Source organism: Capricornis sumatraensis, chromosome 7 (genome assembly GCF_032405125.1).
Source record: "Capricornis sumatraensis isolate serow.1 chromosome 7, serow.2, whole genome shotgun sequence".
Lineage (NCBI taxonomy): Eukaryota > Metazoa > Chordata > Mammalia > Artiodactyla > Bovidae > Capricornis > Capricornis sumatraensis.
The window spans coordinates 69,135,010-69,155,794 of record NC_091075.1 but is presented as its reverse complement, the minus strand read 5'-3'; the positions used below and the strand labels follow the sequence as shown (position 1 = coordinate 69,155,794).

Sequence of the window (20,785 nt, the reverse complement as noted above, 5' to 3'; positions counted from 1 at the left end):
ATTTTGAACAAATAACACTGTGTGTGCAGGATTCTGAGGCTCCATTCAGACCTGATAGGAAGGATGGAGGGCCATGGTTTATTAGTGACATCTGCCACGGATAAAAATGACAACACATACATCATATCCTTGAGCTACTTTTTCCTTTTCTTAACGTTATTAGTCTTATTTCCTTTAAAATGAAAAAAGAGGCTGAAATTGTCTTCAAAATGGGTAGCTGTCTTCTAAAGCTTTGTAAGTGTTCGAAATCTCCATATACATTCTTCCAGCCCTCAAAAGAAGTTTGAGGCATCTATCTTTTTTTCTTTTGTTTTTTAATCTCTTTGTCCTCTGGAAAAATCAAAGTGATGAAGAGTCATGGTTTCCAGTCTATCTTTCCCTGTATCTTCTGTTACAATTTTCTCATTGGAATGATGGAATCTTCTACCTGCCTTTCTTCGGGTGTCCATAAACTAAGCACAATCAAATGGGTGGAAGAGAATGTAGCAGAGTCAAAAGGGCCACCAAAATGTCACTGGACAAGAAAGAACAATTCCGGGATAAGTTAAAATACAGCTCCATGCTTCTAAGGGAACAGAGGCTGCTCAAAATATCTAGAGCCAAAAGGTAACAAGTACACTTTCTTCACAGTCATGTGAATTAGGGGACTTCAGGGTAGGGAAGTGTCAAGGATAAGACAAATGAGAGGCTGAAAGGAGTAACTCATGAGATCTCTGGAAACTGAAAGGCAAAAATCTGGACATGAAGTTAAAGCCAGAAGGCTGTGTGGGTGAAGAAAGATGGTAATAGATGACAGCTGTCTGGAAGGGACACCTCTCACTGCGGCCTTCCAGACCCATCTCCTTTCAAGGAGAGAGATGCTATAACCCTGGAAAGTTATCTTTCATGACACCAAAGACAGGAAATGGCCCAAACATAAAACACAATTTGTTTGGAGGCCAAGTTCACAGAAAGGACAACTCTTCTGGAAGGTAAATCAATGAAATCAATTACCTTTTATCAATAGCCACATGCTGGGACACTGCCTGCAATCACCATGTATTACAAAACTGGCCAGCTCAGTAGAACAATGTGTGCACAGAATTGATAGCAGGGCTCAACAACAGGAAACAATGACCTCAACTCTTCCAGGGTAAAGACCAATTACAATCTTCAGGCTGTACAAATGGGCTTCTGAAACACCAGCTATAAAAACATTAAAGGTCTCCCTTCTATTCTTCTTTCCTCAATGGACTTGGAATTTAACTTAGAGCTGGTGTGCAGGACAACTTCACGACTATCAGCCACGCATTCCTGCACCCCTGGCTTTGAACCTTAAGTCAGATTGGACTTTTTTAGAATACCCCGTTTGGTTCTTTGATTGAAATGAATTGGATGAACTGAAGAATTTTAAGGATTTCCTCCTCCCTGGAAGCTGACTTCTCCTTGCATTGACTGCCCCATGAGCCTTTCCCTTCTCTAGGGGATCTTCCCAAACCAGGGATTGAACCCAGGTCTCCCGAATTGCAAGCAGATTCTTTACAAGCTGAGCCACAAGGGAAGCCCAAGAATACTGGAGTGGGTAGCGTATCCCTTCTCCAGCTGACTTTCCTGACCCTGGAATCGAACCAGGGTCTCCTGCATTGCAGGCAGACTCTCTACCAACTGAGCTATCAGGGAAGCCCATACCCATGAGCCTAAGGATATTAACTTACTCTCCAGTCTGGAAAGGTAGTTCAAGCCAGAAAAAAGTTGGATTGACAAAAATAAAGCATCATTTTATATTTAGGATTTCCTCAAATTTCTGGTTAAGTCTAGGGGTGGGATAAAAACAACAACATTGAGAGTGTAATATGGCTAAACTTTTATACATATTATTTTACTTAATCTTCACATAATCTCCATAAATAAAGAAACTGGAGTACAGGCAAGTTAAGTAACTTACCAAGGTCACATACCACTGAGCCAGAATGTAAACTCAGGCTAACCATCACCCATCATTTGTAACATGTGCTGTTCTGGGTCAGTGTCTTCAGATTAGTGAGTCCAGTGAAACCCAATGCATGAATTTCTTACCATGGGTCTCATTTTCATTTCTCCAGCCCTTTGACAGGAAACCCTCTTTCCTAAACCTGTCCATGTGGTTAAGCTCTGTCCTCAGGAAAGATCCATATCCCAGGGCTGGTTGGTGAGAAAATGATCTTTCTAGTCACAACAATACACACAGGACTCAAATCCCAATGCACAAGACCTGAGTTCAATGCCTGGGTAGGGAAGAACCCCTAGAGAAGAGAATGGCAACCCCCTTCAGTATTCTTGCCTTGAGAATCCAATGGACAGAGGACCCTGGCAGGCTACAGTCCATGGCGCTGGAAAGAGTTGGATATGACTGAGCGACTATCACTGTCACCGTCAGCTGAGCCAAGGAGTCATAACCAGCACATTTACAGCTGATTTAAGAATAACAGTGTCTTACACAACACTGTAAATCAACTACACTCCAGTACAAAATAAAAATTAAATTAAAAAAAGAATAATAGATGTCACCATTAGTCCTCGATTGCACAGTTATGGGGCCAATATATTTCCCTTTTTCATTAAGCCAATTTGAGCTGGTTTTCTATCACCTGAAACTGAAGAGTCCTGACTAACACAGACTTCTTCTTAAGGCTAGGATATTTTACAAGACTAAGCTCTCAGCTTTGTCCATTTACAGGTATCTACAGGTTGCTGGTTCACCTCTGTCCCTGTGATCCTGAGCACTTATGAGAGCACTTTGGATTTCTGGCCATTAAATAGCAAAGGGGTTGGGAGCACCCAAGGACTGACGATAACATCAGTGTTCTTTCAGCATCGCAGCAGAGGCTTGGGAACTGGGGTTCATCTGCACCACCCATGAGCTCGGTGACATGGGTGGATTACTTAAGATACCTGCCTGTGCCTGACTTTCCTCATCTACAGAGTGGCTAACGATAGCATCTATTCTGCAGGGTCATTTTGAGAATTACATTTATGTATGTTAAGCACTTTACATACATAAATGTATGTATGCATATATATATATGCCTGGCATATAAGAGGCATTACATAACGTTCATAAGGCTATCTCAAAAATAGTTACTAATTATGTAAAAGATGAACTAGACAAAAGAAGAGTTTTGAGACAACTAGCTCAATTAATTGGTGACTATAATATTATGGGTAACAGGTAATGAGGGCAGAGAGAAGAATGGAGAGGGGACAGATATAAGGGATATATCGGAGGTGGGCAGACAGGACTGAGAGGTTAATTAAGTGGAAGATGGACACAGGTTTAGGGAGAGGGAGGCAGTAAGATCATACCCCTATTTCGCATGACAGTAAAACCTGAAGAATTTAATTTTGGCTTTAGAACCAGACTAAGAAGTGTTCCCATCCCAGTTCTGCTCTTTTTTTTTTTTTTTTCATAACTATGAGATTTCTGGAAAAATTCCTCAGCTCCTTTGAAATTCAGATTCTTCTTCTTAGAATGGGAACACCACCAGGTTTTCTCTCAAAGTGCTTTGTGAAGATAAATGGGACTGTGAATACTTCGTAGTTTGCCCAATAGAAGGCGCCAGGGGTTTAGGAAATACTGCTACTGCTGCTGCTGCTAAGTCGCTTCAGTCGTGTCCGACTCTGTGTGACCCCACAAATGGCAGCCCACCAGGCGGCCCCGTCCCTGGGATTCTCCAGGCAATAACACTGGAGTGGGTTGCCATGTCCTTCTCCAATGCATCAAAGGGAAAAGTGAAGTCACTCAGTCGTGTCCGACTCCTAGTGACCCCATGGACTGCAGCCTACCAGGCTCCTCCATCCATGGGATTTTCCAGGCAAGAGTACTGGAGTGGGGCGCCATTGCCTTCCAGATAATGTTATTTGTAAGGTCTGAAGACTGGAGTTCTTCTTGGAAGCACCTGAGGTCTTTCACAGTTTTGCTTTCTCTTTGTTATGTCTGCTGTGTTAGCAGAGACCTTCGGAAACAAACACAGATGATTCAGATACATTTCAATACACCAGAGTATTTGAGCCAAGCACCCCGGAAGATGCCTGACTTTGATGACGGCTATATATCGGTGTGCACGTTTTTGCTGTAGCACCCACCTCTGACCTCTGGCCACTTCTGTAGAGCTCAGGCAGCTGCATGAGAGTCTCTGCAGACACGTCTTTCTCTAGGACTCCATAAATGACGGGAGGTGCAGATGTGAAAAGAAGGTTGAAGAAGATCAAGACCCAGTAGTCAGTCATGGATGTTCCTGAAAACCCACAAAAGAACTGGTACCAGAAAAGGAGGTTCACATAGGCCTAGGGACACAAAGAGAAAAAGTCGCATCTTAGAGTCTGCTGTGACAGCCATGACCACACATGCCACCCAGTGCTGTTCTGAATGGTGTGATCTCAGCCTCTCAGTACAGCTTCTTTGCTGACGGAATGGAGAACCACAGCTGACCTTACAGCTTTTTTTTTTTTTGGTAAATGTTTTATTAAAACACACACACATACAGTCAGTTTACTATGTGGTGCTGGCACTCATGATTCTAAGAGCTTTATAAATCATTCATTTAATTTTCATAACAACTTGGAAATTATTGTTGTTCCTATTTTACAGATGAGGAAAGTGAGGCATGGAGAGGCTAAGGAACTTGCCTAAAGTTACCTGGGAAATAAGCGGCAGAGCCAGGATTCAGAGACATTCCAGCTCCAGATGAAGAGAAGCTGGACCTGCGCTGGTAGGTAGCAGCCATCACAACAAATGTTCATTCAATTGCTTTCTGGGTTCTCGATTATTTTTTTCATGGTGAAGTGGGATGGTACCAGTGGGTGGGCAACCATCCCAGTTTGCTTGAGGCAAAGGGGTTTCTCAGGACACAGTACTCTTATGACTTAAACAGGGGTAGACCCAGGCAAACCAGGACAGGTGGTCATCCCAGAGGCCAGGCACATACATTCACAATGGTTTCGGTATTTTGTCTCATGTGCAGTGAGTCTGCAATAGCAAAAGCTTTCTGCCCAGAAGCAATGTAGGACACAGGAAAGGTCATTCAACTCAGATTTAGGGGGTCTTGTTTCAAGTCCCAGGGGACACTTTCTATATGACTATATGACTTTAGGTCATTTTAAAAACCTCTATAAATTTTGGTTTCTATGTCTGAAAAAGACATAGAGAATTATACCACATCAGGTCTTAATATCAAGATCCAGTTAGAAACTGCTCATGAACTATAAAGTGCCTTTTTAGTTCAGTTCAGTTGCTCATTTGTGTCCGACTCTTTATGACCCCATGGACTGCAGCACGCCAGGCCTCTCTGTCCATCACCAACTCCCGGAGTTTACCCAAACTCATGTCCATTGAGTCGGTGATGCCATCCAACCATCTCATCCTCTGTTGTCCCCTTCTCTTCCTACAGTTTCCAAAGTCTATTGTGATCTACACAGCCAAAGGCTTTGGCATAGTCAATAAAGCAGAAATAAGATGTTTTTCTGGAACTCTCTTTGCTTTTTCAATGATCCAATGGATGTTGGCAATTTGATCTCTGGTTCCTCTGCCTTTTCTAAAACCAGCTTGAACATCTGGAAGTTCACGGTTCATGTATTGCTGAAGCCTGGCTTGGAAAATTTTGAGCATTACTTTGCTAGCATGTGAGATGAGCACAACTGTGCAGTAATTCGAGCATTCTTTGGCACTGCCTTTCTTTGGGATTGGAATGAAAACTGACCTTTTCCAGTCCTGTGGCCACTGCTGAGTTTTCCAAATTTGCTGGCATATTGAGTGCAGCACTTTCACAGCATCATCTTTTAGGATCTGAAATAGCTCAACTGGAAAAGCTCATCACCTTCACTAGCTTTGTTCATAGTGATGCTTCCTAAGGCCCACTTGACTTCACATTCCAGGATGTCTGTGGCTCTAGGTGAGTGATCACACCATGGTAATTATCTGGGTCATGAAGATCTTGTTTGTATAGTTCTTCTGTGTATTGTTGCCACCTCTTCTTAATATCTTCTGCTTCTGTTAGGTCCCTACCATTTCTGTCCTTTATTGAGCCCATCTTTGCATGAAATTTTCCCTTGGTATCTCTCATTTCCTTGAAGAGATCTCTACTCTTTCCCATTTTATTGTTTTCCTCTATTTCTTTGCATTTGTTGCTGAGGAAGGCTTTCTTATCTCTCCTTGCTATTCTTTGGAACTCTGTATTCAAATGGGTATATCTTTCCTTTTCTCCTTTGCTTTTCACTTCTCTTTGGTAACCCACTCCAGGGTTCTTGCCTGGAGAATCCCATGGACAGGGGAGCCTGGTGGGCTACAGTCCACGGGGTTGCAAAGAGTTGGACTTCACTTCACTTCTCTTCTCTTCTTTTCACAGCTATTTGTAAGGCCTCCTCAGACAGCCATTTTGCTTTTTTGCATTTCTTTTTCTTGGGGTTGGTCTTGCTCCCTGTCTCCTGTACAATGTCATGAACCTCTGTCCACAGTTCATCAGGCCCTCTATCAGATTTAGTCCCTTAAATCTATTTTTCACTTCCACTGTATAATCATAAGGGATTTCATTTAGGTCATACCTGAATGGTCTAGTGGTTTTCCCCACTTTGTTCAATTTAAGTATGAATTTTACAATAAGGAGTTCATGATCTGAGTCACAGTCAGCTCCTGGTCTTGTTTTTGCTGACTGTATAGAGCTTCTCCATCTTTGGCTGTAAAGGATATAATCAATCTGATTTTGCTGTTGGCCATCTGGTGATGTCCATGAGTAGAGTCTTCTCTTGTGTTGTTGGAAGAGGGTGTTTGCTATGACCAGTGTGTTCTCTTGGCAAAAGTCTATTAGCCTTTGCCCTGTGTCATTCTGTACTCCAAGGCCAAATTTGCCTGTTACTCCAGGTGTTTCTTGATCTCCTCCTTTTGCATTCCAGTCCCCTATAATGAAAAGGACATCTTTTTTGGGTGTTAGTTCTAAAATGTCTTGTAGGTCTTCATAGAACCATTCAACTTCAGCTTCTTCAGCATTACTGGTCAGGGCACAGACTTGGATTACCGTGATATTGAATAGTTTGCCTTGGAAATGAACAGAAACCAGTCTGTCATTTTTGAGACTGCATCCAAGTACTGCATTTCGGCCTCCTTTGTTGACTACTCCATTTCCTCTAACGGATTCCTGCCCACAGTAGTAGAAATAATGGTCATTTGAGTTAAACTCACCCATTCCAGTCCATTTTAGTTCGCTGATCCCTAGAAGGTTGACATTCACTCTTGCCAAGTTTGACCACTTCCACTTTGCCTTGATTCATGTACCTAACATTCCAGTTCCTATTCAACATTGCTCTTTACAGCATCAGACCTTGCTTCTATCACCAGTCACATCGACAACTGCGTGGTGTTTTTGCTTTGGTTCCATCCCTTCATTCTTTCTGGAGTTATTTCTCCACTGATCTCTAGTAGCATACTGGGCACGTACCAACCTGGGGAGTTCATCTCTCAGTGTCCTATCTTTTTGCCTTTTCATACTGTTCATGGGGTTCTCAAGGCAAGAATAAAGTGCCTTTTAATTAACATTAATTGATTAAGATATTATTATTGGCACCATAGATACCTTGGAACACTTTAGGATGGGGGCCACAGTCCTTAGAATAGAGTTTCTTAGCCTAGGGTCCATCAATATGCATTATGCTTCGCTCCTGAAAACATAGTGGTTTAGGGTGCTATTCTGGGGACTGAATCCATAGCCTTCACTACTATCTCAAAAGTTGTTCAAGATGAAAGAACCACAGTCTTAGAAAGCTAAGCTACTCAAATGGCTTCTGATACTGGCCATATTCTCCATAGTTTACAAATCAGTCCCTGTTTGGCTAGGCAAGAAAGAGGCAGAAACAAGTAGAGAAGATTTCAGTGTGAACAGCCATCAAGGTTTACAGAGCAGAAAGACCATGGGGTCCCTGCTCCTTGGTGATGGGCTTTCTACAAATAAACATTCTCTCTCTCCAAGAATATGAGGCATCCCTTTCTAATATTAGCTAGAAACATGGAGTTAAAAGGAGGGAGTGGTGGAGTAGGCTGCATCATAACTGCTGCTGTTTGTTTAGTCGCTAAATCGTGTCTGACTCTTTGTTAACCTTGGAGTGTAACCCACCGGGCTCCTCCTCTGGGATTATCCTGGCAATACTGGAATGGGTTTTCCATTTCCTTTTTCAGGGAATCTTACTGACCCAGGGATCAAACTTGTGTCTACATTGCAGGTGGATTTTCCACTCTTGAATCAGGGCATTATAATATTAATAGAAGAAGAAAAATGCAAAGATATGAAAATGAAACCTAGGAGAGGGGCTCCTTTCTTAAAGTCACAGACCACTAAGTCCTGGAATTTTACATTAAAATCACAGCCTAACCCTACAGTCAACACTCAGACAGAGATATTATGCATTTCAAATATTTTTGTAAAGTTTTTTATTAACACTTTGACTAAATGTTCAGCTCAGTTCTGTCGCTCACTCATGTCTGACTCTGCGACCCCATGGACTGCAGCACTCCAGGCTTCCCTGTCCATCACCAGCTCCCGGAGTTTGCTCAAACTCATGTCCATAGAGTCGGTGATGCTATCTAACCATCTCATCTTTGATCGTCCCCTTCTCCTCCTGCCTTCAATATTTCGCAGCACCAGGGTCTTTTCAAATGAGACAGTTCTTTGCATCAGATGGCCAAAGTACTGGAGTTTCAGCTTTAGCGTCAGTCCTTCCAATGAATATTCAGGACTGATTTCCTTTAGGTTTGACTGGTTTGATATCCTTGCAGTCCAAGGGACTCTCAAGAGTCTTTTCCAACACCACAGTTCAAAGGTATCAATTCTTCGGCACTCAGCTTTCTTTATAGACCAACTCTCACATCCATACATGACTACTGGAAAAACCATAGTTTTGACTAGATGGACCTTTGTTGGTAAAGTAAAGTCTCTGCTTTTTAATATGCTGTCTAGGTTGGTAATAGCTTTTCTTCCAAGGAGTAAGCGTGTTTTTAATTTCATGGAGGCAGTCACCATCTGCAGTGATTTTGGAGCCCAAGAAAATAAAGTCTGTCACTGTTTCCACTGTTTCCCCATCTATTTGCCATGAAGTGATGGGACTGGATCCTAGTTTTCTGAATGTTGAGCGTTAAGCCAACTTTTTCACTCTCCTCTTTCACTTTCATCAAGAGGCTCTTTAGTTCTTCACTTTCTGCCATAAGGGTGGTGTCATCTGCATATCTGAGGTTATTGATATTTCTTCTGGCAATCTGGATTCCACTTATGCTTCATCCAGCCCGGCATTTTGCATGATGTACTCTGGTGACTAAGTATGCTAATTTTAATTAGTAAAGTACCAAGAGCTTCCTGAAAAGTTCACTGTGCTAGAAGAAAAAAAAAATGTTCCTGCTGATGATAGACAAGCACACACATGCACAGATCTAAAAATGACCCAAAGTCATCTTTTCCCTAAAGATGGTATTTCAGTAGTGATGTAAATTTTTGTTTACTACTAACTTCCTACATATGGACTTAAAAGACCAAGAATAAATTTGGTTGAAAATCATGACATATTTACCTAATCATCCCACTAAGAAGGGATTTAGGTGAAGCAAGCTAAGGTCAACATGGGTTTATAAAAGAGGAAACTGAAATTTAAGCAATAAGTTGAAGACTAAAAGCCAAGATGTTTACTAATCAAATTCTGCCCTTTTCAGAGTTACAGCTACCAAGTACAAACACATTTTACAGGCTTGCCATAGAATTCCTTATCTAGTGGTACTAGCCAGCTCTATAGACTAAGGCACTATCCTAGGATTTCATTAGTATCTGCATCTTCCACATACCACATGGGACATCCATTAGGGACAGCAGACTTTTTTTTTTAAGTAATCTCCTGTAACATGGAAGCAAACCTTTTCATTTTCTACTGACAGACAGCATTAAACATTTCATAATTCTGCTTGTCACAATCATTTTACAGAAGGTCAAAAATTGGATTCTAAATGAATCAGACAGGGTTTAATTGAATTTAAATGCATAAGGAATAGAAAATGCTAGCAGATGGACAAACCTAGCAATTTGCTATCAGCTGCTGAAACATAGCAGATTATTCCTAGTAAGACAGCAGGAGTCATCCTGGCTGCTTCCCAAACATCAACAAGCAAAGAAGCTTAAGGTTGGGCCCTCCCTCTTCACCCCTTACACCAGCAGGAGAGGAAGGGCCACAGGGAGAAGGATGAGTTCTCTGGAGCTACGTACCACATTCTTGTAGAAAAAATACAGAATCATGTTGGAAAGTCGGGTATAACACCAGTGCCCGTGGACGAGGAGGAGCTTGCTGAGATGTCTAAACTGAGAAACAGCAAAGTCGCTGGCCATCACAGCCTGTGGAGACGGCGGAGAGAATGTCACTCTGAGCAAAACATGTTAGAACAGACACAGCATGGCAGCCTGACCTCCAGGAGGCTGACTGGTCAAAATGTGGTTTAAATGTAGTAAATCACAGAGACAAATATCAAACATACATGAAAATCTAAAAAAAAAACAGGAGTACAAATGAACTTATTTGCAAAACAGAAACAAAGTCACAGATGTAGAAAACAAATTTATGGTTACCAGGGTGCAAGGGGACAGGGATAAACTGGGAGATGTGAAAGTGAAGTTGCTCAGTCGTGTCCGACTCTGTGCGACCCCATAGACGGAAGCCCACCAGGCGGCCCTGTCCCTGGGATTCTCCAGGCAAGAACACTGGAGTGGGTTGCCATTTCCTTCTCCAATGCAGGAAAGTGAAAAGTGAAAATGAAGTCACTCAGTCCGTATCTGACTCTTAGCGACCCCATGGACTGCAGCCTACCAGGCTCCTCCAGCCATGGGATTCTCCAAGCAAGAGTACTGGAGTGGGTTGCCAGTGCCTTCTCCGAAACTGGGAGATAGGGACTGATATATATATACTATATATAAAATAGATAACTAATAAGGATCTATTGCCCAGTACAGGGAGCTCTACTAAATACTCTGTAATAGCCTATGTGGGAAAAGAATCTAAAAACAGTTGGGTATATGTATAATTAATTCATTTTGCTGTAAAATTGAAACTAACATAGCATTGTAAGTCAGCTATACTTGAATAAAAATTTTTAAAAATATGTAGTTTAAGCCTTACATGGAGATACCCCCCCAACGCCCCCCCAAAAAAACCCTCTCCAAACAAGCAAAAACGCATGCATACAGAGCCTTAATGGGCTGCCTGGAGTTACCACTCAGCTTTCCAATATGATCCAATGAAACAACACTTCTCTCTGGTCTACTATTCATGATGTAATTTCGGCAAGTGTGCTTTCCCTAGAAAGCAGCTCCCTTAGAACTCTGAGGGAGCATTTGCTTCTCCTCAACGAAGAGAATATAAAAGTATACACTTATGACTTCACGTGACTATTAATAACACGGCAGGCAAAGGAGGTATTTGAATTTCTCATCTTTTGTAAAGACATCAAAGTTTACGATTCTCAGGAAACCCTAAGCCGCACAGCCCACTTTCTTTTGGCAGCACTTGCTCCAATCATGACAAGCAGTCTTTTGGCCAAGCCTCTATCTGAGTTTTGCCTACAACACTATCCAATGCATACACGTGCACACATAAAAACTGGCAAGCACACCTCCCTCATTCTCTCCTATCTTCTCTTTGCTTCTCCCTCTCTCTTTAGGATCTTTAGGTCTTTTATTCAAATCCTTAGTAGCTCTCAGCGTCAAGCCATAGTTATTGCAGAGATAACACATGTTCTTATGATTTAGATACGTTTTACTTTTAAAACCGAACAAGTGAGTTAAAATTACCCAGGATAATACCATAATACTCACCCAGTTAATAATCACTGAGCGAATGAATGGATAAACGCCCTGTCACTCACTTCTGAGCTAGCTGCAGACAGCCTCACTCTACCGCAGAGATGTGACCGTGGAGAAGGCTGCCTTTGGATGGGAAGGTCAAGTTTATGGTATTTGGGTGTGCAACATCTACTTACCTGCATGCCTTCTTGCCCAGAGATACCAATGCCAATGTCTGCCACTTGAATCATGCTGACATCATTGGCACCATCACCTTCGTGAGACAGGAGAAGAGAAACGGATGAGGAGCAAAGAAAAGATGCAAACTGCAAATTAGTAGCAGCCTCTCAAGCCAACAAACGAATCCTTCAAGGTTTATCCCATGTCTCCAAGCTGCCTGGAAGCTGGCTAAGCAGGAATTCAAGGTGGCCTCCTATTGCCATCAGAATTCCCAATCAGTACCACCTGAAAATCCTTTACCTGGGCTAGCCTCCCCTTTGTCTATGTCACTCACTCTACTTCCAATTTCCCAGATATACTCTGCTTCTTCTAGCCCTGCACCTAGGGTTTCTCTGTAACACTGCACTCATCACCTTCCCCCACCCTCCCGCCACCTTGCTAGATTTTAACTACTCTCTCAGCTTAGATATCACTTCCTCTGGGAAATCCATCTCATATTCCTTTTAAATAATACTTATTTGCTTATTTTTGGCTATGCTGGGTCTTTGTTGCTATGTGTGGGGTTTCTCTAGTTGCAGTGAGCAAGGGCTACTCTCTAGTTACGGTGCGAGGGCTTCTCTTTGCAGCAGCTCCTCTTGTTGTGGAGAAAAGGCTCTATTGAGCATGGCCTTCAACAGCTGCAGCACACTGGCTTAGCTGCCCCACAGCATATGGAATCTTCCTGAACCAGGGATTGAACTTGTGTCTCCTGCATTGGCAGGTGGACTCTTAGCCACTGGACCACCAGGGAAGTCATATTTCTTTTAGATATGATGCCCCTTCCTTAGGTTTCAAGTACCACTGAGTGTCTCTCTAGTAAACCTGTCACATGGTATTATGGTTGCTATAGATTTCCTTGTCTCAACACAGGGAAAGCTTAAGAGGAATTATTACATTCCCACTGGTAATGAACATTGGTTGTTCCCAACTGCCCAGCAAACTTTACTTGTTTTCTAATGAAGTATCCTACCTTTTCCTGGGGACTGAGTCTATGTGTTTTGTTAGGATGAACCCAAATCTCCAGATCTGGGATGGGCAACTGAAGAAAGCCCGGGGAATTAGCATCATCTGTTCCCTGGCCTCAGTGATTGGTTCAGAGATGGGTACATGATTCAACTTAATTGATATAATTGACATGTCCAGGGCTCTAGCCTCAGGAACATATGGATCCAAGGCCTTGAACAGTTCACTCATTTATATGTTCTTTCAATAGGACAGTTGAACAGAATTCCACCCTAATCCTGATACTTTATTCTAGCAACTTGAAAACATGTACTACTATTTCTCTGAGGTTGCTAACAGGATGAGATATAAAGGTGGGAATTTTCAGTGGCTAGAACAGCAAGCATCCTGAGGGGAGAGGCTACCTGAGACTGAAAATAATCCAGGTAGAAGCAGAGACTATAAGGGAAGACAGTTCTCATTGTGCTAATGTCTGAATTTTGGTGTGTCACAGAACTTAATCTCACCCTGTTTCTCTTTTACACTTATATTCATTTTTGGTGATCTTATCTAACATCAAGGCTTTAAATATCATCACTAGACTTCCCAAATTTATGTCTCTAGCCAACTCCTCACTGCTAAAATCTCAGACTTTATCTCCAGCTGCCTGCCTAACATCACTGCTGACATCTAATGGATTCCTCAAACTTAATGTGTGTAAGACCCAACTCCTGCTTCCCCTGACTCCATCTCAGTAAATGGATACTCCATCCTTTATATTCTTCGAGATAAACCCTTGACCTCCCCCTTGATGCCTACGATTTTTCAACATATCCAAGCCATCAGCAAATTTCACCAGCGCTTTCTTCAAACCATGTCCATTATCTGATCACATCCCAGCACCTCCTCTGCTCCCACTTGGGCTCGAGCCACAGTTCTCTTCTCCCTGAATTATTCCAATAGCTGCTCAGCTGCACTTCCTATGTCCTTGTGACCCAGCGGTTACTCCCAACACAGTAGCCAACGTGAATCTTCTCAACTTAAGGCAGCTCATGTCCCTCCTCTGCCCAAAGTCCTCCTGCGGCTCCCTATCTCCACAGATAGAAGCCAAAATTCCTAACGGCCTCCAAGGCTTTACATGATCTGGTTGCCTGCCACGTTTCTGCCCTTCATTAACCTGCAGAAGACTCTTCCTTTTGCTCAGCCTGCTTTGGGTCTGACACACTGAGCACGGTCCATATCCTGACATTTCACTGTCTTCTCTGCCAGAAATTCACGGCCCCCTAAGATCTCCTATGGCTGCTTTATCATCTCCTTCAAGTCTCTGCTCATACCATCTAATCAGTAAGGCTATCTCTGAAAAACCTATTTTAAATAGCAGCCCCTCCCCCCTCCCCCAATGCTCTTCATCCCTTTAGTTTTTTCAATAGCACTTGTCACTATCTGACACCTTAAATCTTTACACCTTTTTGTTTTGTTTCACTTTTTACTGCATTGCCCTCCTCCTAGATGTAAGCTCCTTAAGAAAAGGGACTCTGTTGGTTTTGTACGCTCGTCTTTCTCTACTGCCTAGGACAATGCCTGGTACATAGAAGGCACTCAATAAGCAGTTGTTGAACAAATAAATAAATGAATTGTTAATTTTCCTGACTTAAACTTTCCTGAAGGTAGAACTCAGGGACTTATCAGGTCTATGTTTAACTACATAACCCTCCTAATCCAGGTGATCTGATATGTAACACAGACTCCTATTATGTTGTTTTCTATGTCACATCTCTACCACCTGATTCATAACAGGGGGCCAAACAGGTGATGGAGGGAAAAGGGGAGACAGTTGGGGGATGGAGAGAAAGAAGGGCAAAGGGATGTATGGAAGAAAGGATAAGCAGAAGAATCAGCCTTTGGTGTGACGTGAAAGGGAGAAGCATGGGGCTGGGTCCCACTCCCACTCACCGATGGCCAGGGTCATCACCCGGAGGTGGCTGCGCACCAGTTTTACCACCTCGCTCTTCTGCAGGGGCGTGGCTCGGCAGCAGACGACAGCCTGGCAGCAAGCAGTCAGCTCCAGGAACTGCTTCTGCAGACTCTCTTGCAGGGCAAACTCCAGGGTCTTCCCTGTGATAATGAGTGCGGCCCGAAGCCCTGAGCCCTGCAGGGTGGGAGGAGGCTGGTGTAAACTCGCACTCAACGATGCTTGCTCTGGAGAAGCTGGGTTCTTCTGAAGTTCTTTCAAAATTGTATCCATCAGCATCTCACAGGCATTCTTGAAACAAGAGGCACAGACATTTAGCCTCGGGGCTCCCTTGCCAGCCACTTTCAGCTAAATTTATCACTGCTATTCTTTAACACCTGCCGCATCCAGGCAACCCCAGGGAGGCAGTAACAGGTTCCTTTTGAAGACCTCACAGCTCTTCCGCAGAGCTTCTATGTGTATGTGGGAAGGGGATAAATGGATGAGGAACATCTCACTTCCAACTATACAACTGAAAAATAGGTGTAAGATTTGTTATTTGTGCAGTTTACTTCTCAATCTATCAAGTGAGCTCTGGTCTCATTCTTCCATTTTCTATGTGCTTGGCTTTAGGCAAATTATATAACCTCTCTCACCCTCAACTTTCTAATCTGAAAAATACAAATGTCTACATTATACAGCTGTTGTGAGGAATAAGTGAAATAATGCACGCAAAGCTCCTAGTGTAAAGCATAATACTCAGAATTTAAAACAGTAATTATTATTTTTCTGTTCTTTTTGATTCCACACATTTATTCACTAATTCACTTAACTATTTACTGAGAATTCTAGGTGCTGGGGACAAGTCAATGAACCGGAAGTCCCCACCCTCACCGAGCTAACACTCTGGTCCTGTTCTCAGCGGCCTCATCACGGCTGGTTTGCACACAATCCCTCCACTCTCCTCACCCCAGGCTTGTTAGGAAGGTCTCTGAAGACAGATAGCACTTTTACTTTATTTTTGAAACCATCATAACACCTAAAAGAGGACCAAGTTAGTCACTCAATAAATATTCATTGATGAATTCTACTCAAAACAAGCACAATAAATTTAACCAGAAACTATAGTGTCAAATGACACACAGAGCCAAACAAAAGCCTAGAGCAGTGCATTTAAGTTTATACACTCAGTCTAAAAAAATTTACTCATGAAAGAGTTCCTCACTCAGAGGCTATTTTCTCTTATTTCAAATGTTGTTTTATCAAGTATTTCTCAACCCACAATAAAATAGATGAAAAGTAGGTACGGATACGTAGGCACACACGGACACAACAAAGACTTGACAACCACATACACAATAAACAAGAGATTCAATTTCAAAATGGCAACCTTTACCATGGGTACAAATCTGATCCCATACACCTCAAATGTCCCCAATGAATCAAGTATGCTCATTAGAGGCTCAAAATGTAATAAAAAAAAAAGATAAAAAATTATCTTTAAAAACCCTCTGGAGTTTGGTTAAATTAAAATGGTACATTTGGAAGGTAACATACTCTGCAGTCATTGAAAATCAAGATGCCTGTTAACCTGTTGCGAGCTGTTTAGTTGCTAAGTCATGTCGGACTCTTTTGCAACCCTATGGACTGTAGCCCGCCAGACCCATCTGTCCCGGTGATTTCCCAGGCGAGAATACTGGAGTAGGCTGCCATTTTCTTTTCTGGGGGATCTTCCAACCCAGGGATCGAACTCACATCTACAGTGGCAGGCGGGTTCTTTACCAGTGAAGCACCAGGGGAGCCCTTACATCTGCCAGGGGCCATATTAAACAATTTATATTTTCCCATTTAATATGCACAACAATGCTATGAAACGGGCACTACTCTCACATTACAGGTTAAGGAAAACGACTCAGGTGGTTAACTCCCAAAGGTCACATACCTGGTCACTGGCAGGCTAAGCATTTGAATCCAGGTCTTACTAGACTTAAGGGCACATCCATTTTAGTGACTAAAATGACGAGGCATTTTCTGGCACTAACTCCCTTGCTGATACTGGGATCTGGCTGCTAGTTTTGCTTATGGGTTCCTGGGCCACTGTCCACTGCCAAGGAGAACTAAGTCTGTATTAAGGAAAATTCTCTTCCCTCAAAGTGTACCATCTAGTTGGGTATTGACTGACAACTGGCCATAAAAACATGGCTAATCAAACATGGTAGCCTGTGGCCAAGACCCAAGACATGATCCAGGTGGCAAGTTCCAGAGAACTTCTGAGAGGTAGGTTGCCATGGCAAAATGAACGTGACTGATAGAGCCTGACAACTTAGGAAGGAAGGAGGAAGGTTTTCCAAGAAAATTATACAACACGCACAAATTCTTAGTGTCACTGTATTAAGAATCTTCAATAAAATGCCTGTTTAACTAATTACATTATTTGTGTTAGAGATTAGTGACAGGACTTCCCTGGTGGCTCAGACGGTAAAGCGTCTGTCTACAATGTGGGAGACCTGAGTTCAAGCCCTGGGTTGGGAAGATCCCCTGGAGAAGGAAATGGCAATCCACTCCAGTACTATTGCCTGGAGAATCCCATGGACAGAGGAGCCTGGTAGGTTACAGTCTATGGGGTCGCAAAGAGTCGGACATGACTGAGCAACTTCACTTTCACTAATTAGATTATTTGTGTTAGAGATTAGTGACAGGGCTGGAGGGAAGAGGGTATTGGAAAATATAGGCTGAATCCAAACCTTTTAAATTCCTTCTCCTTAAAAAAGGAGAATAAAAAACTTTTTTCCCTTCAAGTTCTTTCAACTTTTGATATTCTCAGGTGCACTGTATAAAATCTGCCACTAGAGGGCAAGATTATCCTCTGAGCCTAATTTTAGAATTATCAGGAAAATATTCACACAATCACACCAGAAATCACTTCCCCTCAGCTTGAAAGGGAGGAAGATGCCTGCCTCACATCTTGACATATTTTGTCATCATGGGCTAAATCTGGTCAACTCAGTGACAATTCAATATGAGGGTAAGAGAGAAGCAAATCCATTGGAAATTCTTTTAATGGCAATTTTTTCCTTTGAATCATTATATTTTCCAAGCTTTTAAAATAACTAAACCAGCTACATTGCTGGACAGTAGTAGCAGTACAGTTGCTAGGTCGTGTCTGACTCCTCTGACCAAATGGACTGTAGCCGGCCAGGCTCCTCTGTCCATGGAATTCTCCAGGCAAGAATACTGGAGTGGGTTGCCATTTCCTTCTCCAGGGGACCTTTCTAACCCAGGGATCGAACCCGGGTCTCCTGCATTGCAGGCCCGACTCTTTACCACTGAGCCACCAGGGAAGTCCCACTGCTGGACAGAAGAACTGATTATCAAGCAGCTAATGGTCATTGGTTTTTCCTTCTCCTAACAGTCATGAAATCACAAGTATTCCACTGGCTTTGGAAAAAAGGAGACTGGGCTAATCTCAGGGTACATACTTTACTTTCAGTATTGAGGATAAAGAGCTTGTCATTTGGCTCCAGTAATTTGCACGCATAGGCAATATTGACAGCTGTCTCCTGTTTGTCCCCTGTCAGCATCCAGATCTTGATTCCAGCTTTGTGAAGGGCTTCTATAGCCTCAGGGACCCCCTCCTGCAGACGATCTTCAATGCCAGTAGCACCTAAAAAATAACCAGAGTTCAATAGCGCTTGTAAGAAACAAAAGCCAGCTGAAGCTCGCCTAAACTGTGATGGAACCTATCTGTTAGCTGATCCTGTTCTGAACTATGCAAACCACTCCAGTAGCTTCAAGGGGTCCAAATGAAATGTTGACTCCTCAGACCAAAATCATATACAAAAAAGTAATATTGGGGGAGGAAAGCCTTAGCACACAATGAGTTTATCAAACTCACTTGCTCTCCTTCTGGCTAGCTTTCTTCTAGGGGCATTGAGGGGATTTCATTCAGTTATCTATATAAACTTACTCCCCAATTTTATAATTCTATGATACTCCCAAGGGTAAAGACAGGCTTTTAAAGAATGTTCTGGTCAGTAACCCACAATATCTATTTTTAATGCTCTTTCACACTATAAGTCCATAATTTCCTTTTCTAAAACAACTGAGACTAGCTATATTTTGGAACTCAAAAGCTCTGCAGATTTTTAGGTAACACGGTACATGAGTCATATCTTATAATATCTGATAATCAAGCATATTAATATTTCTTTAGCAAAACTTATAAATTACAATAATCACACTAATTAGGATAACAAATACTTTAAACTGTCTTATCAAATCAGGCCTGATCTTGCCACTAAATGAGTTTTGGCACTAAAGCCACAGAGCATGTTGAGTTTGGGACTGCAGACGAGGAAAAGTGGATCTATTATAGACCACTCACACTGTCATGGACAAACGACTTGGGAGGAAGATCATTACTCCACTGGCTAGAGACCAAGTCAGGTCATTGCTTTTCTCTGAACCTGAAGAATCGAGCTTAGAGACTGGTATTTTGGTGTGTTAGCATTTGTATTAGTATCTAGAGGTTCAGACCCTAAAACTGTTTTTCAACCTTGACTGCCTCTTGGGAACTACTTGGGGAACTTTGAAAAATTCAAATACACAGGCCATATATCAGGCCAACTGAATCAGATCCTGTGGGTAGGCACTGGTATTATTTAAACTCCTCCAGGTGATTTTAAGATGCAGTTCAATCTGAAACAAGAGGTGTCAGGTGTGCAACTTTTAGCTGAAACCAAAAAGTTAAGAGAGAGAAAAAAAAATTTAGTCCAATTGCAGGCACAGAATAAAGAATATGGGCCCTAGGGTGAGGGATGGATAGCTCCGAGCTTCTCCCCAGCTCTGCCAGTGACTAGACTGTGACTCTGAACAAGTCATTAAACTGCTCTGTGCACCAAGTTTCTTCTATGTAAAACAGATCTGTAGTGTGGGATTCAAAAAGACAACATATATTAAAAAACCTTATCCAATATCTGGCAAGAAACTCTAGCTTTCTTCTCTTGACCAAGGGTATTTATTCAGCTTTATATTCTATGCTAAGTGTTGAATTGTTAAATGATCTTAAGGATGATTACGCTGAGCCTACCACAAATGAAGTCAAGTTTACTGTGGTCAAAAACGGACTGGGAAGGATTGGAAGGTGGGTAGAAATCAAACTGGACAGGTTGGATAGAAACACATATATCTATTAGATCAAAGTGGGAAAAAAGGCACTGGTGAATAACTAATACAGAGACATTAGGCATTAAAAAAAATTCTCCATTAAGACAATACACCGTAGTCCACCTACCAAGTAAAGTTAGCTTGTTTTCCAACCTCATGGCAGATTCAAGGAGTAATTCTTCCCTGTTGTCAATGCTGGTTTCAGCTAAAAAATGATTTCTCAGCCACTCTGCATATTCAGTGTCACTCATGACCTATGGGGGAGGGGAAAAAGCTATGAGGCAAGCTATGTGATAAACCTGTCAAGACCCACGCTAGAAAAGTATCAAACCATGAACTCATTTTAGGTATTTCTCTTTCTGGGTTCACTTAGGCCAGGTCCAAATACCATACCCAGTAGCAAACCTCCCAAGCTCTGTGATCAGACTAGTAAAACCCTGAGGATGGATGGACCCTGTAGCTCAGTATCTCTGGAAAATTCTACTCATAAGATGAAAGTGGGTTAATCTATTTAATTAAGCCAGGAACTATGCAGAGAGAAAGGAGCCACCTGAAAGTGAAATCCAGGGGGATTCTAATGGTGCAGCTGAGAAAGTGGTGTTAGGTACTCAATTTCAGGTGTCACACAGCTATAGCAGCAGCAGTTTTGTTTGGCCGCACCATGTGGCATGTGGGATCTTAGTTCCCCTACTTAGGG

At 42.4% G+C, this 20,785-nt stretch overlaps 1 protein-coding gene and 1 non-coding gene across 2 annotated transcripts in view; both read right to left on the bottom strand.

The window, feature by feature from the left end:
• ATP10D (ATPase phospholipid transporting 10D (putative)) overlaps positions 1-20,785 on the bottom strand; it is a 133,104-nt gene that overhangs the window by 13,283 nt on the left and 99,036 nt on the right. The window contains exons 15-20 of the mRNA XM_068975172.1: positions 20,216-20,342; positions 18,402-18,586; positions 14,925-15,234; positions 12,008-12,084; positions 10,245-10,370; positions 4,102-4,302 (exon numbers count right to left, since the gene is read on the bottom strand). Coding sequence (XP_068831273.1) covers positions 4,102-4,302; positions 10,245-10,370; positions 12,008-12,084; positions 14,925-15,234; positions 18,402-18,586; positions 20,216-20,342 — 1,026 coding nt within the window. The remainder of the gene's footprint in view (positions 1-4,101; positions 4,303-10,244; positions 10,371-12,007; positions 12,085-14,924; positions 15,235-18,401; positions 18,587-20,215; positions 20,343-20,785) is intronic.
• TRNAC-GCA (transfer RNA cysteine (anticodon GCA)) lies at positions 1,587-1,659 on the bottom strand. The gene has a single exon. It is a non-coding gene; the product is annotated as a tRNA-Cys (tRNA).